This window comes from Dromaius novaehollandiae, chromosome 3, assembly GCF_036370855.1.
Source record: "Dromaius novaehollandiae isolate bDroNov1 chromosome 3, bDroNov1.hap1, whole genome shotgun sequence".
Lineage (NCBI taxonomy): Eukaryota > Metazoa > Chordata > Aves > Casuariiformes > Dromaiidae > Dromaius > Dromaius novaehollandiae.
Window position 1 is genome coordinate 66,718,182 of NC_088100.1, and position 17,930 is coordinate 66,736,111.

Consider the following 17,930-nt stretch of genomic DNA (forward strand, 5'->3'; position numbering starts at 1 on the left):
TGGTCTTCACCTCTCAGGTCTAGGCAGTGCCTCCCCTGATTTCATACGCCAGCAGCTGCAGAGTCATGCCTGCTTCCCATTCTGGTTGTCAGACCTCTTGGAGGTGAAGACGTGACCGCAAAGCTTCAAATGCAGGATGCAAAAGCATCGCTGTGCAGGAAGGGACTTTAAACATTTCCTGAATTTTAAGTCCATACTTAAATCCAGATGATATGAGTGAGATTTTAAGACGAGCACAAGTATTTTGTCAGTTTAAGGCTATGCACACAGTAGAAATGCTGAGATATTATTATTACAGTCGACGGTTTAGGTACATTCATACACAATCACAATCATATTTCCAAGCAGCAGAGTTCAGCCCTGTCAAATCTTATTGGCAGGTGCAAATATTTCTACACACCAGGACAATAATCTCATTTCCCTTGTATTTTTTGCAGAGATAATCATTTTATATTGCTTTTGTCCTTTTTTTAAGAGTTTGTTAAAATATAATTTTGATGCTTAAATAGTTAGGATTATGACTGTTTAATTTGAGGATTACAACACATGCTAACATTGAATTATATGTTGTGTATAGTAATTTTTATAAAGGCCACTGTAATGTAGCAAAATAAGTATCTTTGGGAGAGACAAACAGCTTTTACAGTTTGGGAAGTAAATAAAGAAGTAGAAATGAACCTGCCACAGCTCCTCATTTGCAGTTTCTCGGACTGAACTCTATCATATTGTGGGTTGTGCATAGAGCAGACAATGTGGTTTAAAGTGTTCAGAGGCTTCACTGAGTGCCATGTTTAATTAACAAGTTTAATGTTTTGTATTAAAAATGGCATAGGTCTGAGCTTACAACTGACAGTAAATAGAGCGTTCCTTTATGTCCAGAAGGAATGACATGTGGCAGCTCTTTGCAACCAGTATATTTACAGTTTCCATATAGGTATTTATGTACATCTATACATCCCCTTAACCTCTGAAATGATTTTTTAAAGAGAAGAAATCCAAGTGAGGATGAGGCTGGCTACTGCTGAGACCTTTGCCGTACTATAGCTGTTCTGGGTTTAGTGTTTGTGTCTCACATTGAAGTAACACACGTTTGTTTGTTCTGTAGCTGTTCCAGCCCACCCACATTTTGGTGGTTTGGCCTTTCCTCTTGCTTGTCTGCAGGTGTGTCCATTACTGACCTCATTCACCCATCTATTTGGAGTCATAAATACGTTTGACCTAATGTTTGGCCATATCTCTGTAGGTTCTGCCTAAAGCCCTCTCTATTATGGGATCCTTGAAATAGAAAAAAAGAAAATGACAAGCATTTTATTACTTATAACAAGGCAAGACTTCTTCTTATAGAGAACACTAATGTTTGTCAAAACAGGTATTTTTCACACTGTCACTATGAATGATTGTAAGGTTTCACTTCTATTTTAGGCTTTGCCACATACTCGCTGTGTGTACAAGTGGCTAAGTCACTTGACCTCAGTATGCTTTTCTCTTACTTAGTCCAAAATGACAGTACTTTTAAGCATTTCGTTTTTTAATGTATGCAGAGTGCTTAAAGGTTCTCAGATGTCCACATAAAAGCAAATTATTAAATCTGTATTGCTGTTTTTATATCTAAAGCATTAAGTACTGTAGCTAAGATTTTCTGAAGCATTCAGGGTTAGCATAATTCTGTTAGATAGGGAAGGTTTTATTGTTCACTCGTATAAGAACAGAGTTAACATAAACTGTTCTTTTTTTTTTTTTTTGATCTATCCCACAATTGCATAAATGTATTCCAGAGTATTTTCATATGAAAGTTGAGTCCTCTACAGGTAGAAGCAGAGTTAAACATCATCACTAAATGAAATCCTGTAGTTTTCTACCTTACTTTTACCAGGGAGTCTTTCAGTGGATTTTTTAAAACTACTGAGAAGACTAATTCAACCAACACAGGCTCATATTGGCATTCTGTGCCACTGCCTACACTTTATGTAGTCATTTACACTTCTGTCCAGTGGAAAATGCTGCACAGAAGACCAGTTGCATGCTACAGTCAATGGGTGGAAGGAAAAAAATCCCTATGCAAGGTGTAATTTAGTGTGAAAATAAACCAGATAATATATGAATTACAAGGACAGACACAGACATTACTCCCTAGCAAGTTTCTTTAGAATGTTTTCTTTTGATCCTATCCTTGACAAACTCTAAGCCTTTGGGGCTGAAATAGGCAGTATCCCAAGCTTGATTGCTTTTGCTGTTTTAAAAAAATTATTGGCCAAACAAAATTTGCTGTCCAGCAATTTTTCAAGGTTGGATAAAAGTAAAAGGGAAAACAGACGGAGAGGTAAAAGTTGAAAGTCTTGTCTGAGAGATAAGTGCAGAAAATATGGTGGGGCAAAAGGTGAGGTATGGGGGAAATGATGACTAGGAAGAGAAGTAAGGATGGATGAGAACGGGAGTTAGAGGAAAATATGAATATAAGCACAGATTTTGGGAGCAAGTGCTGGAAGGTGGTGGACATATGAGAAGAAATGGAAAAAGAAAAATGCAAATTTATAGGAAGCGGGCATATAGAAGGTTTCCCAGCAAATCTGAAATTCAGCTTTGGTGTTCTGGATGTCTCTGTGGAGTTCTGGACATTGGAGTGTCTGAACGTGTCTTCAGCTGCCCACAAATGGTTTGTGAAAATCACTTTCACACTGTGTATCTCAGTCCCCACAGATGAACTTACTTCATTATTTCAAGTGGTGGAATTCCATGCTGTGGCTCTAAAGAGGCAAAATCTGTTTATGGGACAAGGTGGGCTATTAATTTTCTCCCATGGGATACTGTTTCTGTTGTGGTTTTGTGTGTGCTTGTGTCTGTATAGTACAATTTTTACTTAGTCACATACTGTTTCGGCTAGGCCCTTTTTATGGCCTCAGATGATTCAGAATGGTATGGGAAAGAATAATGTAGGAAACTCTTTGCAGAAAGTTAGAGATATATTTGTGCAATAGACAGGAGAGTAGCAGAAGAGTGGGAATGGTACGCTCTTGTGGTTAGGAAAATTGGCCACCCTGAGAGTAGGATTCTGTCCTTGCCTTTACCAATAAGTTCCTATTAATGATGACCAAATTGCTTTGGCCAAAATTTTCCATTAGCCACTGACTTTGGATTGTTTGAATTTTCTACAGCAGGCCAGATTGACAGGCTGCTCTCCCAGCTGCAGTTAAAATCATTGGTAGTGTACTTTGGACATATAAAATGCTATACAAGTACTATGTACTGATAAAAATTAGTATTCTAATTTCTCAGGTTGGGAACCCAAAATCATGAAAATTTTGCCATTTTTGCCCATTGTCTCTGTGCCTAGCTTTCTCTTTACAAAATGGGCATGATAGGAGGGAAAAAGCCACTTCCCAAACAGCTGCTGAAATCAATTAACATTTGTGAATCACTCAGATAACACTGGTGAAAGCTCTAAAACACACATGAGGAAATTATTCATTTTCCTTTTTAGTGTAATGTTGAAGTGTCATATTAAATTTTTAACAATTCATTTATTAAATGAAGCATGAGTCCTGTCGAAAAAATATTGTGTGATTATGAAATGAACACCGTATACCAGGGTATTCACATAGAGAAAACAAATGAATCGCCAGTGAAACTTTGAACTTGAGAAATGTTGACCCTGAGTGCTTGAGTTTGCTGTATTGGGAGGGTGCTTATGTTACATTTTTAGCATATTCAGAGGAGAAGGAAAGATGAAGGTTTTCTGGATAAAATATATTTACAGAAAGATTTTCCTGTCATCTGGGTGATAACAAAATTCTTGATGAGCAAGTTTTGTGTATGGGAGGGGGGTTCCTGACCCCCAAGAATATCACGCATCAATTTGTTCCCATTAAAATCAATAAAATATCTCATATTGCTTGCAGAAATGTTTGTGGTGTGTATTGCAACAAGTATTTGATATCCACAGTTCAGAACTGCACTGGGCCAATGGGATTGCAAAATATCTGTCGTCTTTGGCTGACAGCCTAAGGTTGCCACAGCAATTTTTCTCGTTAATGAGTAAAATAGGTGGTGTTTATAGAAAAATAACTGTTTCATGAGGAGCTGTGGAAAAAGTTCCGTTCAAAACCATTCTGTTTATATATAGTTTTGTTGTTTGTTTTCTTTTCTTTTTACTTACTACTGTGGACATGTGCATGAAAACAGGATATTTCTCCTTCAAATTGCAGTCATGGACAGAATAGCCACTATGCCAAAATGGAGCCAACCCACTCCAAAAAAGTAAACTATTCTACTCACCATATCTCTTTCTTCTATGTATGTAAAGTTTATAGCACTTATTTTCCTACCTAAATTTAGGGAGTGGTTTTTTGCATTAGTTCTGTAAAATCAACAAACCAATATGGATATGATAAAATGATAGTGTAATAGTAAATGTATGAGAAGATGAAATGAGTGAAGTAACAATAGCATAAATAACATTTATGTTTTAGTATTCACAGTGACAGGAGAGATAAAACTATTTTTTGTTATGTGTGCTGATGTTTTCTATTTACACAGCTTAGAAACCATGATAAATACTCGAGAGAGAAATAAATAGAAGAGCTACGTCTTATTTTGGCTGATGGTAATCAACAGAATTAGTAAACACAGCCTTCCCTTAAGGGTGGCTGTGTTTTTTCTGATGCCCAAATTTGACTCTTCCAATCCCAGGCTGAATTTAATACTCTACTAATTAAGAAAGATAGATTAGAGATTACTTTTACTGATAAAGAGCATATTTCTTCTTGTAGCTATAAGTTCAGCAATGTTTTATAATGTCATTAAGATACATTTTAAGGGTCCAGTGCTTACTCAGTGTACTTCAGCACCTGTGTTCCTGTATGCATTTACATCACCTGAGGATCCGACCCAAATGGCTTAGTCCTTGGCTCCAGGTCCATCTGGGTGCAGCTGCAAGCTCCTGATTGCCCAGATACTTGGTGTCATTAATTCCTCTGGCAGGAATGAGTAGGAGAGTATATGTGGCGTGCTGCCACATCTTCAGCACCTGTAGCCCTGGTACTAGAAATACCGAAGGCAGGAGTGGGATGGGAGAGCGCCGCCACAGGAGGCAGCCCACGCCGGAGCCTGGACTGCTGGACTTTCTGGAGGCTCCGAGCTCCGAGCGTGCTTTTCTGCTTCCTCTTCCTCTCAGCCTGGGGTGGTTCCCTGAAAACCGATACACATGTGGGCAAAACCCCCTGGAAGAAGCCCGTCCTCTGCTTGTACAACTGCAGGATTTATATTCACTGTACTAATAAGTCAATATTCCCTCTGTGGTTCATAAATGGAACACCAAGGTTTTGGGACAGGTGAACGTAGTCCTCTGATTGTACAGATTTTCAGAGAAATTAGCACGTACAGGCTTCTGCCTACACTACACAGACTGTGTTTTCCAATGTCATGAGTGCCACAGCTTCCCAAAGCTACCAGTAAAACTTTAAGACAATCTTCTTTTCTTATTTATTTGAATAAATAAGCATTCCACAATTCTGTCCTATTGTAAACAGCCAGCATTTGGCTCTGAAAGCCCAATTAATGAATAATCTCTTTATCTCCTTGCAGTAAGATGACTTCATGATTTGTTCATAAAAAAATAATAAAAACTCTGCAAAATGTACATAAGGACTCTCCTCTCAGATGTAAACTTTTTTTGGACATGCCAGTTCACAGCACAGAAAGGGTCCTGTATAAACTGTAGAAATAGGATGTGATCTGAAGAAATGTGGTGAAATTGAGAGCACAGCCCAAAGTCCTACAAGTTACCTTGGCAGAACGAAGTTTATTTTCATATAAAATAAACTCACTCTGAAAATTAACTTGCCTTAGGTGACAGTTACTCTTTGTGTGAAATAACCTTCCTTGGAGGTTGAACAGGTGAGAATTGTCCCTCAATATCCCCTTCCGTTGCAGGAATTGTTTTATAGACTTCATCCCACGCTGCAGAGTCAGGGTCTATTTGCTGAGGCTGAATAGAATACAACTATGAGTTAGCTACATCAAGACTGAAGCAGTGGAGACATCAAGAGTACTCTGGAGGAGTTTGCTACATCTATGCCAATTTTTGGCTACTTCCTGCACAGTTTGACACTTGAAAACTTTTTTAGTTGTTTTTAGCTTAGGCAAATAATAATGCACGTTCATATTTTCCCATCCTTTTTCACACTGTTGTAGTGTTTATGCAGGATTGTGGCCCAATGAAATGTTTGCAAAGTAATTCAGCATAGATCTGCTGGGCAGAATTTAGTTTCTTTGGTTATCTTTTGGTAATCTTCAGTTTCCACCAAAAGTGTTCAGTGCTGCTTTGGCATATTGTTACAGATTTTAACAGCAGGCAGATTACAGTAATAATTTGCCATAATACATGAGGTAAATATATGATAGAAGAGTAAATATAAAACAAACAAGAAATACAGTCTTGGGGACTAAATGGGCCTGAAGTTTGCGTGCAGAAGCACAGTAGGTGAGCAAAGTAGTATGAGGAATGGGATATGAATTTCTTAGAGTCTTACTGCCACAAATATGTCAGTGGTGCTGAGCCAGCGTGGGAAGAGTGCAGTAATTTGCTGCTGATTCAAAAACCAGTAGCTCACTGCTACCCTTCTGGGTGATGTGGAGGGTATTTGCCGGAAATGTTGATGACTAACCTTTAAGAACGCTAGAGAATTCCAGCTACTTTCCGTGTCCCTTCAATTCATCTGTTGTGCTGTTGCATTCCAGTGACATTCCACCAAAAACAATGGCATGGCACAGAATCACTGTTATAGTCAGCATCAGTCCAGCAGCCAAAAGATTTAAATGATACCAGTCATCTTTTTAGAAGTTTCAGTTAAAGAATTCATTTACATTTGAGAATTCAAAAGCATTGCTTTTTCATTGTCATTTTTTGCACAACAGGTCAGTATGCATAGCAAATATATATATAATATGCACAAATGAATATTTAGCAGTATAGTATACACTCCTTTTGTGAAAAATTTCCTATATAAAATATTATTTTACTGTATTGTTCCTTCAGCATTTTTGCCTGCTAAAAAACAGACCCTTTTCTTCTTTTCTTCCTCCCATCTCTGTTTATGTTTTTCTGTGTAGAAATAGATTAAGTCACTGTATGGATGATTAATTTCCTGTTAAATTATCTCTCTTCCTGACCTCCAACCTTTCTCTGTTTTTACTGCCAGCTCATGGATGCTATGACTGTAGGATCGTGCTAACTGACCCCTCTGGAGTTTTCACTTCTCCATGCTTCCCCAGTGATTATCCCAACAGCCAAGCATGCAAATGGATCATCCGAGCACCTCATGGATTCATCATACAGCTAACATTCACCGATTTTGACATTGAAGAAGCTCCAGGCTGTATTTATGATTCACTAACGTTAGACAACGGAGAGAGCCCGATGAACCTTTGTGGCATCACTGCCAAAGGATTATCGTATAATTCTACTGGAAATGAAATGATTGTGTCTTTTAAAAGTGACTTTAGTATCCAAAAGAAAGGTTTTAATGCCAGCTATATACGAAGTAAGTAAACCTAAAGCATTTCATCCTTCTTACAGCTAAAATGTCCTGTTGGAAGGAAATTTCTGATAAGGATTAGAATGACACTTTCTGAAGGAACCAGAAATGTTGCGTGAGAAGGGAAAGGAAGACAGGAGGTGGAGAGACTTCAAGATAAGTAGTAGAGTGTTCCTACCTATATTTTTAACTAATTCATTTTTTTGTGGATGAAAATCCACATTATTTTATTCTGGAATGTGACATCCTCAAGTGTATTAAAAAAATATTTCATGTGCAAAGATTTTAGGCCTAATATTGCCTCTTTCTGCAAATCTATGCTGGATGCTTAGAAGAGACACCTCACCTTCATGCCAGCCTACCTGCAGAAGGACATAGCAACTTAAAGGAGTGCACCAGAGGGAGCTTAGTCAAGCCAGAAACAAGGCCAGCCCAGACCTCTGGCCCAGTGAAACTCCCTGCAGTGGGGAGAAGATTATGCAAAAGGCAGAACTTTATCAGGGCTTCTTCCAGCCTCTAGAATAAACCCTCCCAGGGATGAAGTATCTTTGCAAACCTGCTACCTTTCATTCCTGTTCCTTGACCTTTCTTTCTTTTCCATAAATACATATCAATGCTTAGATTTTAAAAAGCCTAACCACTGCTAAACATGACACTCTTCTGCCCTTGCTTTCTCCTCTGGGAGAATGTGATACTACAAATGACTTGTAATAACCTGTTGCTTAAGACATTACCAGAAGTTGCTTGGACGCGATGGTAAAGAACTGCAATGTAACAGAGGGAATTAGGATGATTGTTTGCAGGCCTCGTGTGTTACTTGCCATTCATTCCGCTTGAGTGTTATAGTTTACAATTGCATACTCTCAGAAGGCTTTCTTTTTGCTGAAGTCATACACCCTAAGTTGCATACTAGTACTATATTAATCATTTATATTATCGTATCACAGTTATTTTGGTTGGTTAGATGCCGTGCAAACACAGAACAAGCAGGTTTACAATTACCTCTTCAGCCACAAACACATCTTTCTCATGTAAAAAGTTATTTAAATATTTATTAAACATATACAATTATTTAAAATAAATAATAAACCCCAGGAATCATAAGACAAAATTACTCCTGATTATGCAAACAAAATTTGTGTGCAGTTTTGAAAGAAAACTGGAAATACTGTGTCAGGGGAGCTAAAAATGTTTCTTTCCATTGAGACCCTTTATTGGTGTCATAATGAGTTTAGTAATAATTCTGGGAGAACCAGTTCTTTTCTGGAGGGAAAAGTAAATTTTCTGAAAGATTTTTCTTTTTTTAAAGATATTAAAAGATCACAGCTCTTGCTGTACTGTAAGAAGTCATAAATCATGTGGATCATAAAAAGTTGTATCAAATCAGATTATGCAAAATTATGTATTATTATTCCTCTTTAATATTTTAATGTTTGATTATGACTATAAGCAATAAGATGACTTCCAGTAGGAATCAAAAGATGCAATATTACTGTCAGATATGTTCAATGAGGAGGAGAAGAGGGGGCCGCAGATATGGTCAGAGAATCATTTGTGTATATGTATTTATAGGTCGTGTATTTTTATGAAAGCAAAAATAAATTATCTCCATGCCAAGCTGACTTTCATGGGTAGCACCACTACTGTTAAATAGTCTCGGAAGATGTTCTTACATTTTGAATGAGAAAGCTATTTTAGTGTTTCATATACATATTCATTCAGGTGCTCCATGTTAAGGCCTGCTGTTAGGCTGTCTAGACTAGGGCTGCTGACTCTTGATTCATTACTACTAATCTTAACTAACATCTTGATTTTGACCTTGGATGCCAGAAGAGCTGGCTATGTGCATCTAAAACATATTATCACCCCAGGCCATATTCTGCTTATTGCCCACAGTTGTGCAAATAAACTGAGTTCAGTGGATAGTCACAAAGATCATGGCAATGTTTAAACTGGCCATGGATACAGAAATGCAGTTTGGTAAAGGGATGATAATGTACTGCTTTCCTTTCATAAAAGCTAAGTTATAGAAGTATGTAGACAGGAGAACATCAACACACACACAAATTATGAGACATCTGCATGGTGGATGTCAGCCCTACAGTTTCTTGTCCTTACTTACAAAGAATTCCCGAAACTATCAGAGGGAAATCTGCACCCGTTCACTTCAGGCTGGTGAAACAGCATAATCCAAGGAGTTTCAAAGCTCCCTTGTGAAACTGAAATTCTTATTATTATCACCAACATCATGCGTAGACAAAATCACGAATCTCTCCCAGAGAAAGGAGGACTGTAATCCTGTGTTCCACTAACAGTACTCGTACTTTCTTTCATTTCTCAGCAATGATCTTACGTAAATAATGAAATTAAATAGTTGGTCTGTTTTTTAGTCCAACAAAGTAACACAAATTTGGAATGTTAAGGACTGCTTGAATACTCAAAGCAGTTTGCTATCTAGAAATGGCATTTAAAAAGACATTGGTAGTACAGCTTAATGTACAGCATGTACACAAGGCAAAATAAATGTGGGGAAAGGCAAATATAAATGAGTAAATGAGTTTGGGGAGGGGATTGACTGAGAATAGAACAGCTTTTGTGTGACTGCTGGGTTTTGTGTAGCAGTGGTTTCAAGCGAAGGTTCACGTGGTGCTTCCTGTTACCCATAACAAGTTGGCTGCTTGCAGAAATGCTGACCCTCCTGGTTGTTACCTGCTGCAATGCCCCAAGAGCAGAGAGATGGGCCATATCTTCAGCTGCAGTGAATGAATGCAACTTTACTAGTCTCAGTAGAATACAACAGCTTATACCAGCTGAAGAGCTGGCGTGTGAAATAATTTTTGAGTAATAATTAAGTGTGTACGTAATAGCTCCACTGGCAAGTAGAAGTTACTCAGTCACCAGAAGAAGCGAAAGGAGAGCCAACAGACCTCTGTTCATACAGCAATGCTTGAGACAACACGTCATGTAAAAATTAGCACATGGAGGAGTAGTACTGTCATATCCCAGATTAAAAGCACAGTTCAGTGCAGTATTGACAAAAACTTTTAAAAAGGCATTTGGTGTGTAGACACTTGCCAACTTCATTAAAGTTGGTGTGTCTCCTCCAGTAACACCGAAAGGGCAGTTGAAAGCAGAAAAACTAGAAACAGCAGAAGCCACCGCTCAGGGCACTGAACCATGTTGAAAAGTTGTCAGAGGGTGGGGAAGCAGGTTTCCCCACACTGACTGTAAAATACAGTCTAGCTACTCCTTGTTGGCTTATGTGTAAAGAGGTGTACGTGATGTGAGACAGCGAGCTGAAAGGGAGACAAGTAAGGTAGGGGCTCTAAAAAGAAGCAGAGGCAGACTTCATGTCATCACAGTACTCCCATAAAAGCAGAAGCAGATTTCAGAACAATAAACTGCCTGTTGCTGGTTGATCCTACTGCGTTCAGGCTGCCAAGACTTTTGTACATTTTTCATGAGGAAATAGCAGTGTGTCCAAAAGAAGCCTTGTTTATTATAGTCCGGTTATCTTCCTAACAGAAGCAGTTTAACGTAATCCTGACTATAGCCTAACCACTTGGATGAGTAGACCACGGATGTGTGTATAGTCTCCCTCAGAGAACAACCAGTTTCTCAAATATTAGCCTCTGATATTTATCAGAATGATGACTGGTTGTGTAACAGTAATCAGGACGGAAATCTGCTGTTGATATCAATGGCAAGATTCTGTTTTCTGCACGTGTGCAAAATACTTGTCAGTTTTGTGCTTTACTGCATGGGGAAGGTTCCAGCGTTTAAATCTGTCGGATGAGTGCTGCAAAGTTAAGTGGACTCGTTCAGGATCAGAGGAATATTCTCATTGTTTGCTTCTCTTCTTATACTGTTTAAATACAACCAGGTGTTCCAAAACCTTCCTGACCACCCTAACTCAGGCTGCATGGTGCTTGTATGAACGAGCTTTCTTCTTTTTCAGTTCCTGAATCCTTATACTTCTGGCACATTTTGGATCATCTTCCAACATAAAGAACCTTACAGTATAATTAACCCATGAAAAATGCCCTTGTTTTCAATGGAAAGTTTAACGCATCTTCTATCTATAAAATTATTACAACATACTTTTGCCCTTGGGAAAGGAAAAACTCTGTGAAGTAAATCCAGTAACTATGGAAGCCCAGTATTTCCCTCTCTTCCCTCCCATTCTCCAGTTGCTGGGTTTGCAAATAATGGGCAATACATTGTGTTATTTAATTATATAATATAGTGGACCAGTTATTTCCTTGCATGTATCCAAATGCGGTAGTTTGGAGCTCAGAGTCTTTGCAAACAATTGGCAGAGGGAAAATGCAATACCGTACAATATGTGGATTCCTTATAGTACGTATATCTGTCCTTTTCCTAAACATGGCATGACAGACACCGTTCCCTCATGCATCTCACCCTTTCAGATTTAGGGGATTTTATTTAATTCTGAGAAGACAGCAGGTATAACAATTATTATATTTGCCATGGTATCACTTAAAGATCCCTATGGAGACCAGGCATTTACTGTGGCAGTTTTTCTTCAGGCCTATCAAAAAACAGTTTCTGTTCCAACGTATTTGCTATCACAGAATATGAGAGAGGAAGCAGACATTTATTGGAGATGTAGTCTGCCACAGAATCTTGGAGCCAGAAGTAAAGCCAGGGTCTGCTGAGACCTTGTCCCTCTAGACAAGATTTTGTGTCACTGTACCTCTTGGTACCCTAACATACTCATGGAGAAAAAGTTGAAGTCATGTGATGCTGTTTTCTACATTTGGTGACTGTCATTTTTGCCAGTACAAATGAGAATAGCAAATAATGATTAGAAATGGAATAGTTCTGCCAATGCATAAATACCTTTACTGCAATGTATATTTGCAAGAAGACTAGCCATTTCTAGATACTTGTGCAAAATCCAAAACTGCTCACTTGCAAACAGTGAACAGCTTGGATATAAATATTTGTGAATGCACGATTTCAGTATTCAACCAGAAGGCTGCTGGGAATAAAATGAAAAGATGCCTAATGCTTTGCAAAATCCCTGCTGAATTCAGGAACAAAAGGCTTCAGTTTGCCAAGGAGTGTAATTGAGGCTTTATTCTATTGTGATATTTAAAAGATGTAAGGCATGAACTTCATTGGTGTAATGCAGTCATGCAGGCAAGTAATTAGAATAATAGATCATAAAAGCAAGTCAAATTATATTTTCCAAATAGCTGATTTACTGCAGTGCTTAATGCACCCTTGCTTGATGAGCGAATAGTAATTTTATAAATGCTATGTTGAATAAAGTGAGTTGAGGCAGATTTGGAAGTTAGTAGGTAATATGTCCTAATATTGCTCTAAATGCAACTTCAGGAGTTGTTAGTTATGTATAGCACAGCATTCTCCATGCCATTCAAAAGGACTTTTTTAGTTGAATGCATTTCCAAGCTAAGTTCCCCTTAGTGTGTACTATTGCTTTATTACAGTGATAAAAACCACCTAATGAACGTTTGATTTAGTGATACTTTAGTTCCTGTCATTAAACTTTTGACAGTCTACCTTTATTTCTATCTGATGAATTTTTTTAAAAAAGATTTTTATGTGCTCTTGGTTCTAGTTGCTGTGTCTCTGAGGAATCAGAAGGTCATCATTCCCCAGGTTCCCGACGTTGACACTGTGTCTGTGGCAGATGCTGTCTCAATCCCAGAGCTTAGCCAGTTTACACTGTGCTTTGAAGCAACGAAGGGCAGCAGCGATGACAATGATGACTGGAAGGTTTTCTCCTACAGTAACGCCTTGTCAACAGAATTCTTCAGCTTTGGAAAGACCGCAAAAGGCCATTTTCTGTCGATCTCAGGCATCGAATGCATACTTGAGAATGTGCTGCCCCGAAATGCAGAGTTTTTCACAGGAACGTTTGAACAGCTCTGTGTTGTAGGGGATAGCTTCTCGGGCAGTATAGGTGTATATGCCAAAAGAACCTATCATAGAATATACTGTCCAGGTATCTTTGGCAAAGTTATCCCTGGAAATGGGAGACTGGTGCTGGGTTCTAACAGCAATGAAATAAGCTCGCTAAATGGGGACATTTACAACTTCCGCCTTTGGAATTTCACCATGAATGCGCAAGCACTGGCCAACCTCAGCTGTGATGTGAAAGGAAACATTGTCGACTGGGAAAATGAATTCTGGAGTATTCCAACTTCAGCACTGAAAGCTGAAAACAATTTGAGTTGTGGTGAGTATGTCTTGCCAAATCTTTTTTGCTTATTTTCCCCACACACTTATGCATTGTGCTGAAAATATGATATACCAGCTAAGAAAAAGAAAAAGTACCTTTCTTAGACTTTAGCTCAACTCTTACCATACACAGAGGCTTTGAAAGGGGATAATGTTGATTCCCTGAAGGAAAAAAAAATCACTCAAGTATATTGAGTTGCTGGATGAAGTAATTTACAGATAAAAGTTCTTGCTAAACAGTTTGTTTATCAGCATTCTGCCCATATGAAATGAGGGTCACAGGAAAGTTCCTGCTAACCTCAAGTTACTCTACAGTGATCTCTAGAGAAAAATTTTACTTGAGCTAATCACTGAGTGAATGTTTTTGTACCTGCCCTTTGGCTCTTTGATTAAGGAGCACCTCTTAGCATTGTGCTGTGTATGCAGAGAGCCAGTAAAAGCAGCTGCAAAACAATAATGCATACACGACAGAAAAGTATGAGGAAAGATTAAATTAGAGGAGGCAGATAGGAAGGAAGAGTTTCAGATCAAAATCTTTTTTATCTTCCCATTGACACATTTTCAGCCCTTCTTTAAATTGTTAATTGTTGAAGGTCTTTCTTCCTGTAGATTGCTCCAGAAGATAAATTGTAATACATAGTCTAACCTATTCTCATTCCATGATTCAGACACTTGTTCATTCGTGAAAGTGCCCAGGAATAATTTTTATATATAAATATGTGTTACGTGTGGTAGAAATTTTTCTCCTGGAAATTTTTTTCTATTAAAAATTAATCAAAATTGAAAAATCTTTGACAGTTTTGACCAGCCTTTTATTTAAAAAAATGGAATGAATAGTTTTGCTTAGATAAAACTGTAGAGATATTTGGATAATTTTAAAATGCATAATAAAAAGCTGAATTATGGCCAGCAGTAGCCTATTCCATGCACGTATGATGTTGGTGAAAATTACTGCTGCAGAACTCCATGTTCACAGAGTTTGAGCCCCTCTAGTGCAGCGAACATACATTTGTTAAAAAAAAAAAAAATCAAAGTAAACAGTTACAAATCCTGGCTCTCTCTGAACTGCATGGGGTCTCTCAGTATCTAATGTTGTCCTCTCCCATTTTGCCCTCTTGCTCCCCTAACACTTTATTATTTTCTTAAACCATAGTTTAAATGCAAACCTCTCCTCACAGAGCATCTGTCCGAGTTCTGGGAATCCTCAGCTTAAAACAGAAGCTAGCAGGATTAAGGCCTGCTAGTTACTGTATGCAGTGGCTTATGAGGGAATAAGGAGGCTAAGAATATATCCTGCTTGCTTTGGCTTACTGAAACCAAACAGTGAGATCTTCATTCACAGCTCAACTGACTGGGACAGCTCTCAGCACACCTCTGATAAAAGATTTAAGTAATACCTGTATAAAAGCTTGAGCAGCTAGATGCCTTAACCCATCTACTAGAACAAACAAAAGACTGATGTGAACATTAATCCTGACTGATGAGGGCATTCTGAGCACCAAAGTTGCTTTTCCATCCATATGAACTAACCTAACAGAAAGTACTTAATTTCCCAGAAAATCTTACTTCTTTTACGCTGACTGTTAGACAACCACAACACTCTTACTAAACAATCAGGCCAGACATCTGTAAATGCTGTGGTCTCATCTGATTTTGAATGAAGTATCTCGTCCTTCCTCTCTATTATACACTGTACAGCCTTGTGGAACAAAAATAATATCGTTGCTATGTTCATAGAAAAAATATACTTATTTGTTATACTATAGCACAGCTTTATTCTTAGTGATGTCATTGTTTAGTGGTTTCCTTACAGCAAAACATTATTTTGGAAAATGTATGTCAGCATTATTATATTAACAAGAATGTAGGCCCAGGTTTTTATACATGCTGCTTCATGTGTATCTATACATAAGCGTTGTTATTTCCTGTGAGGAAGCCTGGGAGAAAATTTTTGTTCCCTAGTCAATCTTTTTCTTTCAAGGATGTTACATAACCACTGTGATACAGGCTTTCCCTAACCAGAAAATACTGGGTGCAATACCATTTCAAAAATTGTTACCAATCCAAGAGATTAAATTGTTAGATTTTTCTTCCCTTCATCTTCCTAAATAAAAGCCTTCATTGTAGCCAACCTTTAACATAAAAGTTGATGAGTCAGAGTCTCACCCATGAATAAACCACTGACAGTGGTGAGATTACTCTCACTGATTGGGCTTCATTTAGCCTCAATGGACGGATTTATATAGAAAAGAGATATTCACTCAGTTCCAATAATGCTTTCCTAGGAAGCTGCATGTAACTTAAAAAAGAAAAAGAAAAAAGCAATCATTTAGCAGAGAACTCAACATATTTGTGTTTGAACAGCGCTTGCGTTTTTCAAGGGCTATTATTTTCATGATTTTTCAGACAAAGTTTTTACAAGTAGACTAACTGAGCATAAAAACACTGGCAAATTGTTCCAGATAATCTTTTCATAGTTTTACCTTCTCCTCGTTTATTCCTTAGACTCATATTTTTACAGCTGTGCAATCATCTGGGGTGTTTCTGGAAGACTTGATGGAATTTTGTTTTTATTGCTGTACCTTAACACTACTTGCATTTAAAGGTATATGTACACTGCAGTATTCACAGCCTGGGTAGACATATCCAAACTAATTTTGAAAGCAGCAGGTTAGATAGTGATAGCAGAGTAACACCATCAATACAGAGCTCAGTGCAGGCAAACTGATCGGTATTTAATCAGCTTTTTTTGTATGAATTTTGGAGCCTTCCATGGCTGCACGTGTAGCAGGATATGACCTACTCAGTTTAAGGCTAACTTGCATATATTTCTGGTCGTGACTGTAATCACAGCATTTACTTCATGTGCACTTCATTCGAGTCCTCCATTCCCAGTGGCTGGCATAGTCCTTAATGTCACTGGCAAATATAACTTGGGGTGGGATCTGTCTGTCCTTAGGCAGCTGAAGGATAGATGTTTAAGGCTGAGCTAATTACCCTCAATGCTCTTTTGATTAGTGGAGTGAAAAAGGTTTTTCCAAAGGCCAGTTAATCTCACAGTGGAACCGATGTCTCAGTTAAGTCAGGTAGTTTATGCTCTTTCTCTCCACTGGCTATAAAGAACGTCTAGTATGACAAGTGCAGATTTGGATGTCTGAGTTTTAGACATTTAAGGTAATAGATATATATCACACACAGTATCCATAATACAGCAGACCCTTATCTGCTGTTCACCCAACTTGGCTTCATAAGGTGGCTTTTGCCAAGTATATGAGCAGTTTTGAGATACTTATCTGCTATTGGTAGAAGTATCTGTTTGCATCCAGATCGTTATGCTTTCTTTAGCGCACGCTGAAGGAAAGCCTAGTCTGGCTAGAATTCAACCCGATTAAAACTTAAAAAAAAGTTATTTAATATGTTGACTGAAAATGTTCCTCTTTAAAGGGTACGATCTTCTGACTTAAGTGTAAATGTAAATGTGAGAATTATGTCAAAAGTGGCTTTTTTTAGTTTAACCAAGTAAAATAATGATTTTTTAAAAAATGCTTACTGAAGAAAATATTACAGTCTGGAGATTTTCCAAATCATCTTTCAGATGATCTTTCACTGATACAGAAGCAAGAGAAGCAGGAACTTAAAGCAGGTTTTGATATTGACTGTTTAAAATTAGCAAATATATTTTGGAAAAAAATTCTCACCCACGAGGTGGTGTATTCACTTAGAAAAAGCTTCCTGGAGTTTACTTTTATAGAAATAAATAAATGTACCAAGGAAGTGGCTCATATAATTTTCCTGTATCTCTTAAGCCATTAAAAAAAACTCCTGAACTTTAATATCAATAGAGGATCACATATTTTGAATTCTGCCCTATATTCAGTCAGCAATGCATGTAATAATATCCATCTGACATGACTGCTGAGTTCAGGCCCAGGCTTCATCTGTTCTTGCATCATAGGAAATATGTTCATTGCTATTCTGACAGGCTGATGGGTGATGGGTGATGACTCTGAGAGAATCTCATTGAACCAATATGATTTCGAAGTGGTGAAACTAGAGCCAAAAGGGCAACAGTTCCAGTAGATTCAGATTCTGCCATGCTGTATGACCCCATTATTTTCAACATAATGTGCAAAAGCAGCTGTATGTGCAGCTGAACCACTGGGATAT

General features: G+C 38.0%; 1 protein-coding gene across 8 annotated transcripts in view; it reads left to right on the top strand.

Moving 5' to 3' along the window:
- ADGRG6 (adhesion G protein-coupled receptor G6) overlaps positions 1–17,930 on the top strand; it is a 117,351-nt gene that overhangs the window by 36,473 nt on the left and 62,948 nt on the right. For 7 of the 8 annotated variants that reach the window (XM_026120441.2, XM_026120425.2, XM_026120467.2 and 4 more), the window contains exons 3-4: positions 7,197–7,538; positions 13,141–13,761. In XM_026120441.2, coding sequence (XP_025976226.1) covers positions 7,197–7,538; positions 13,141–13,761 — 963 coding nt within the window. The remainder of the gene's footprint in view (positions 1–7,196; positions 7,539–13,140; positions 13,762–17,930) is intronic. The other variant, XM_064509064.1, reaches the window with a different exon arrangement.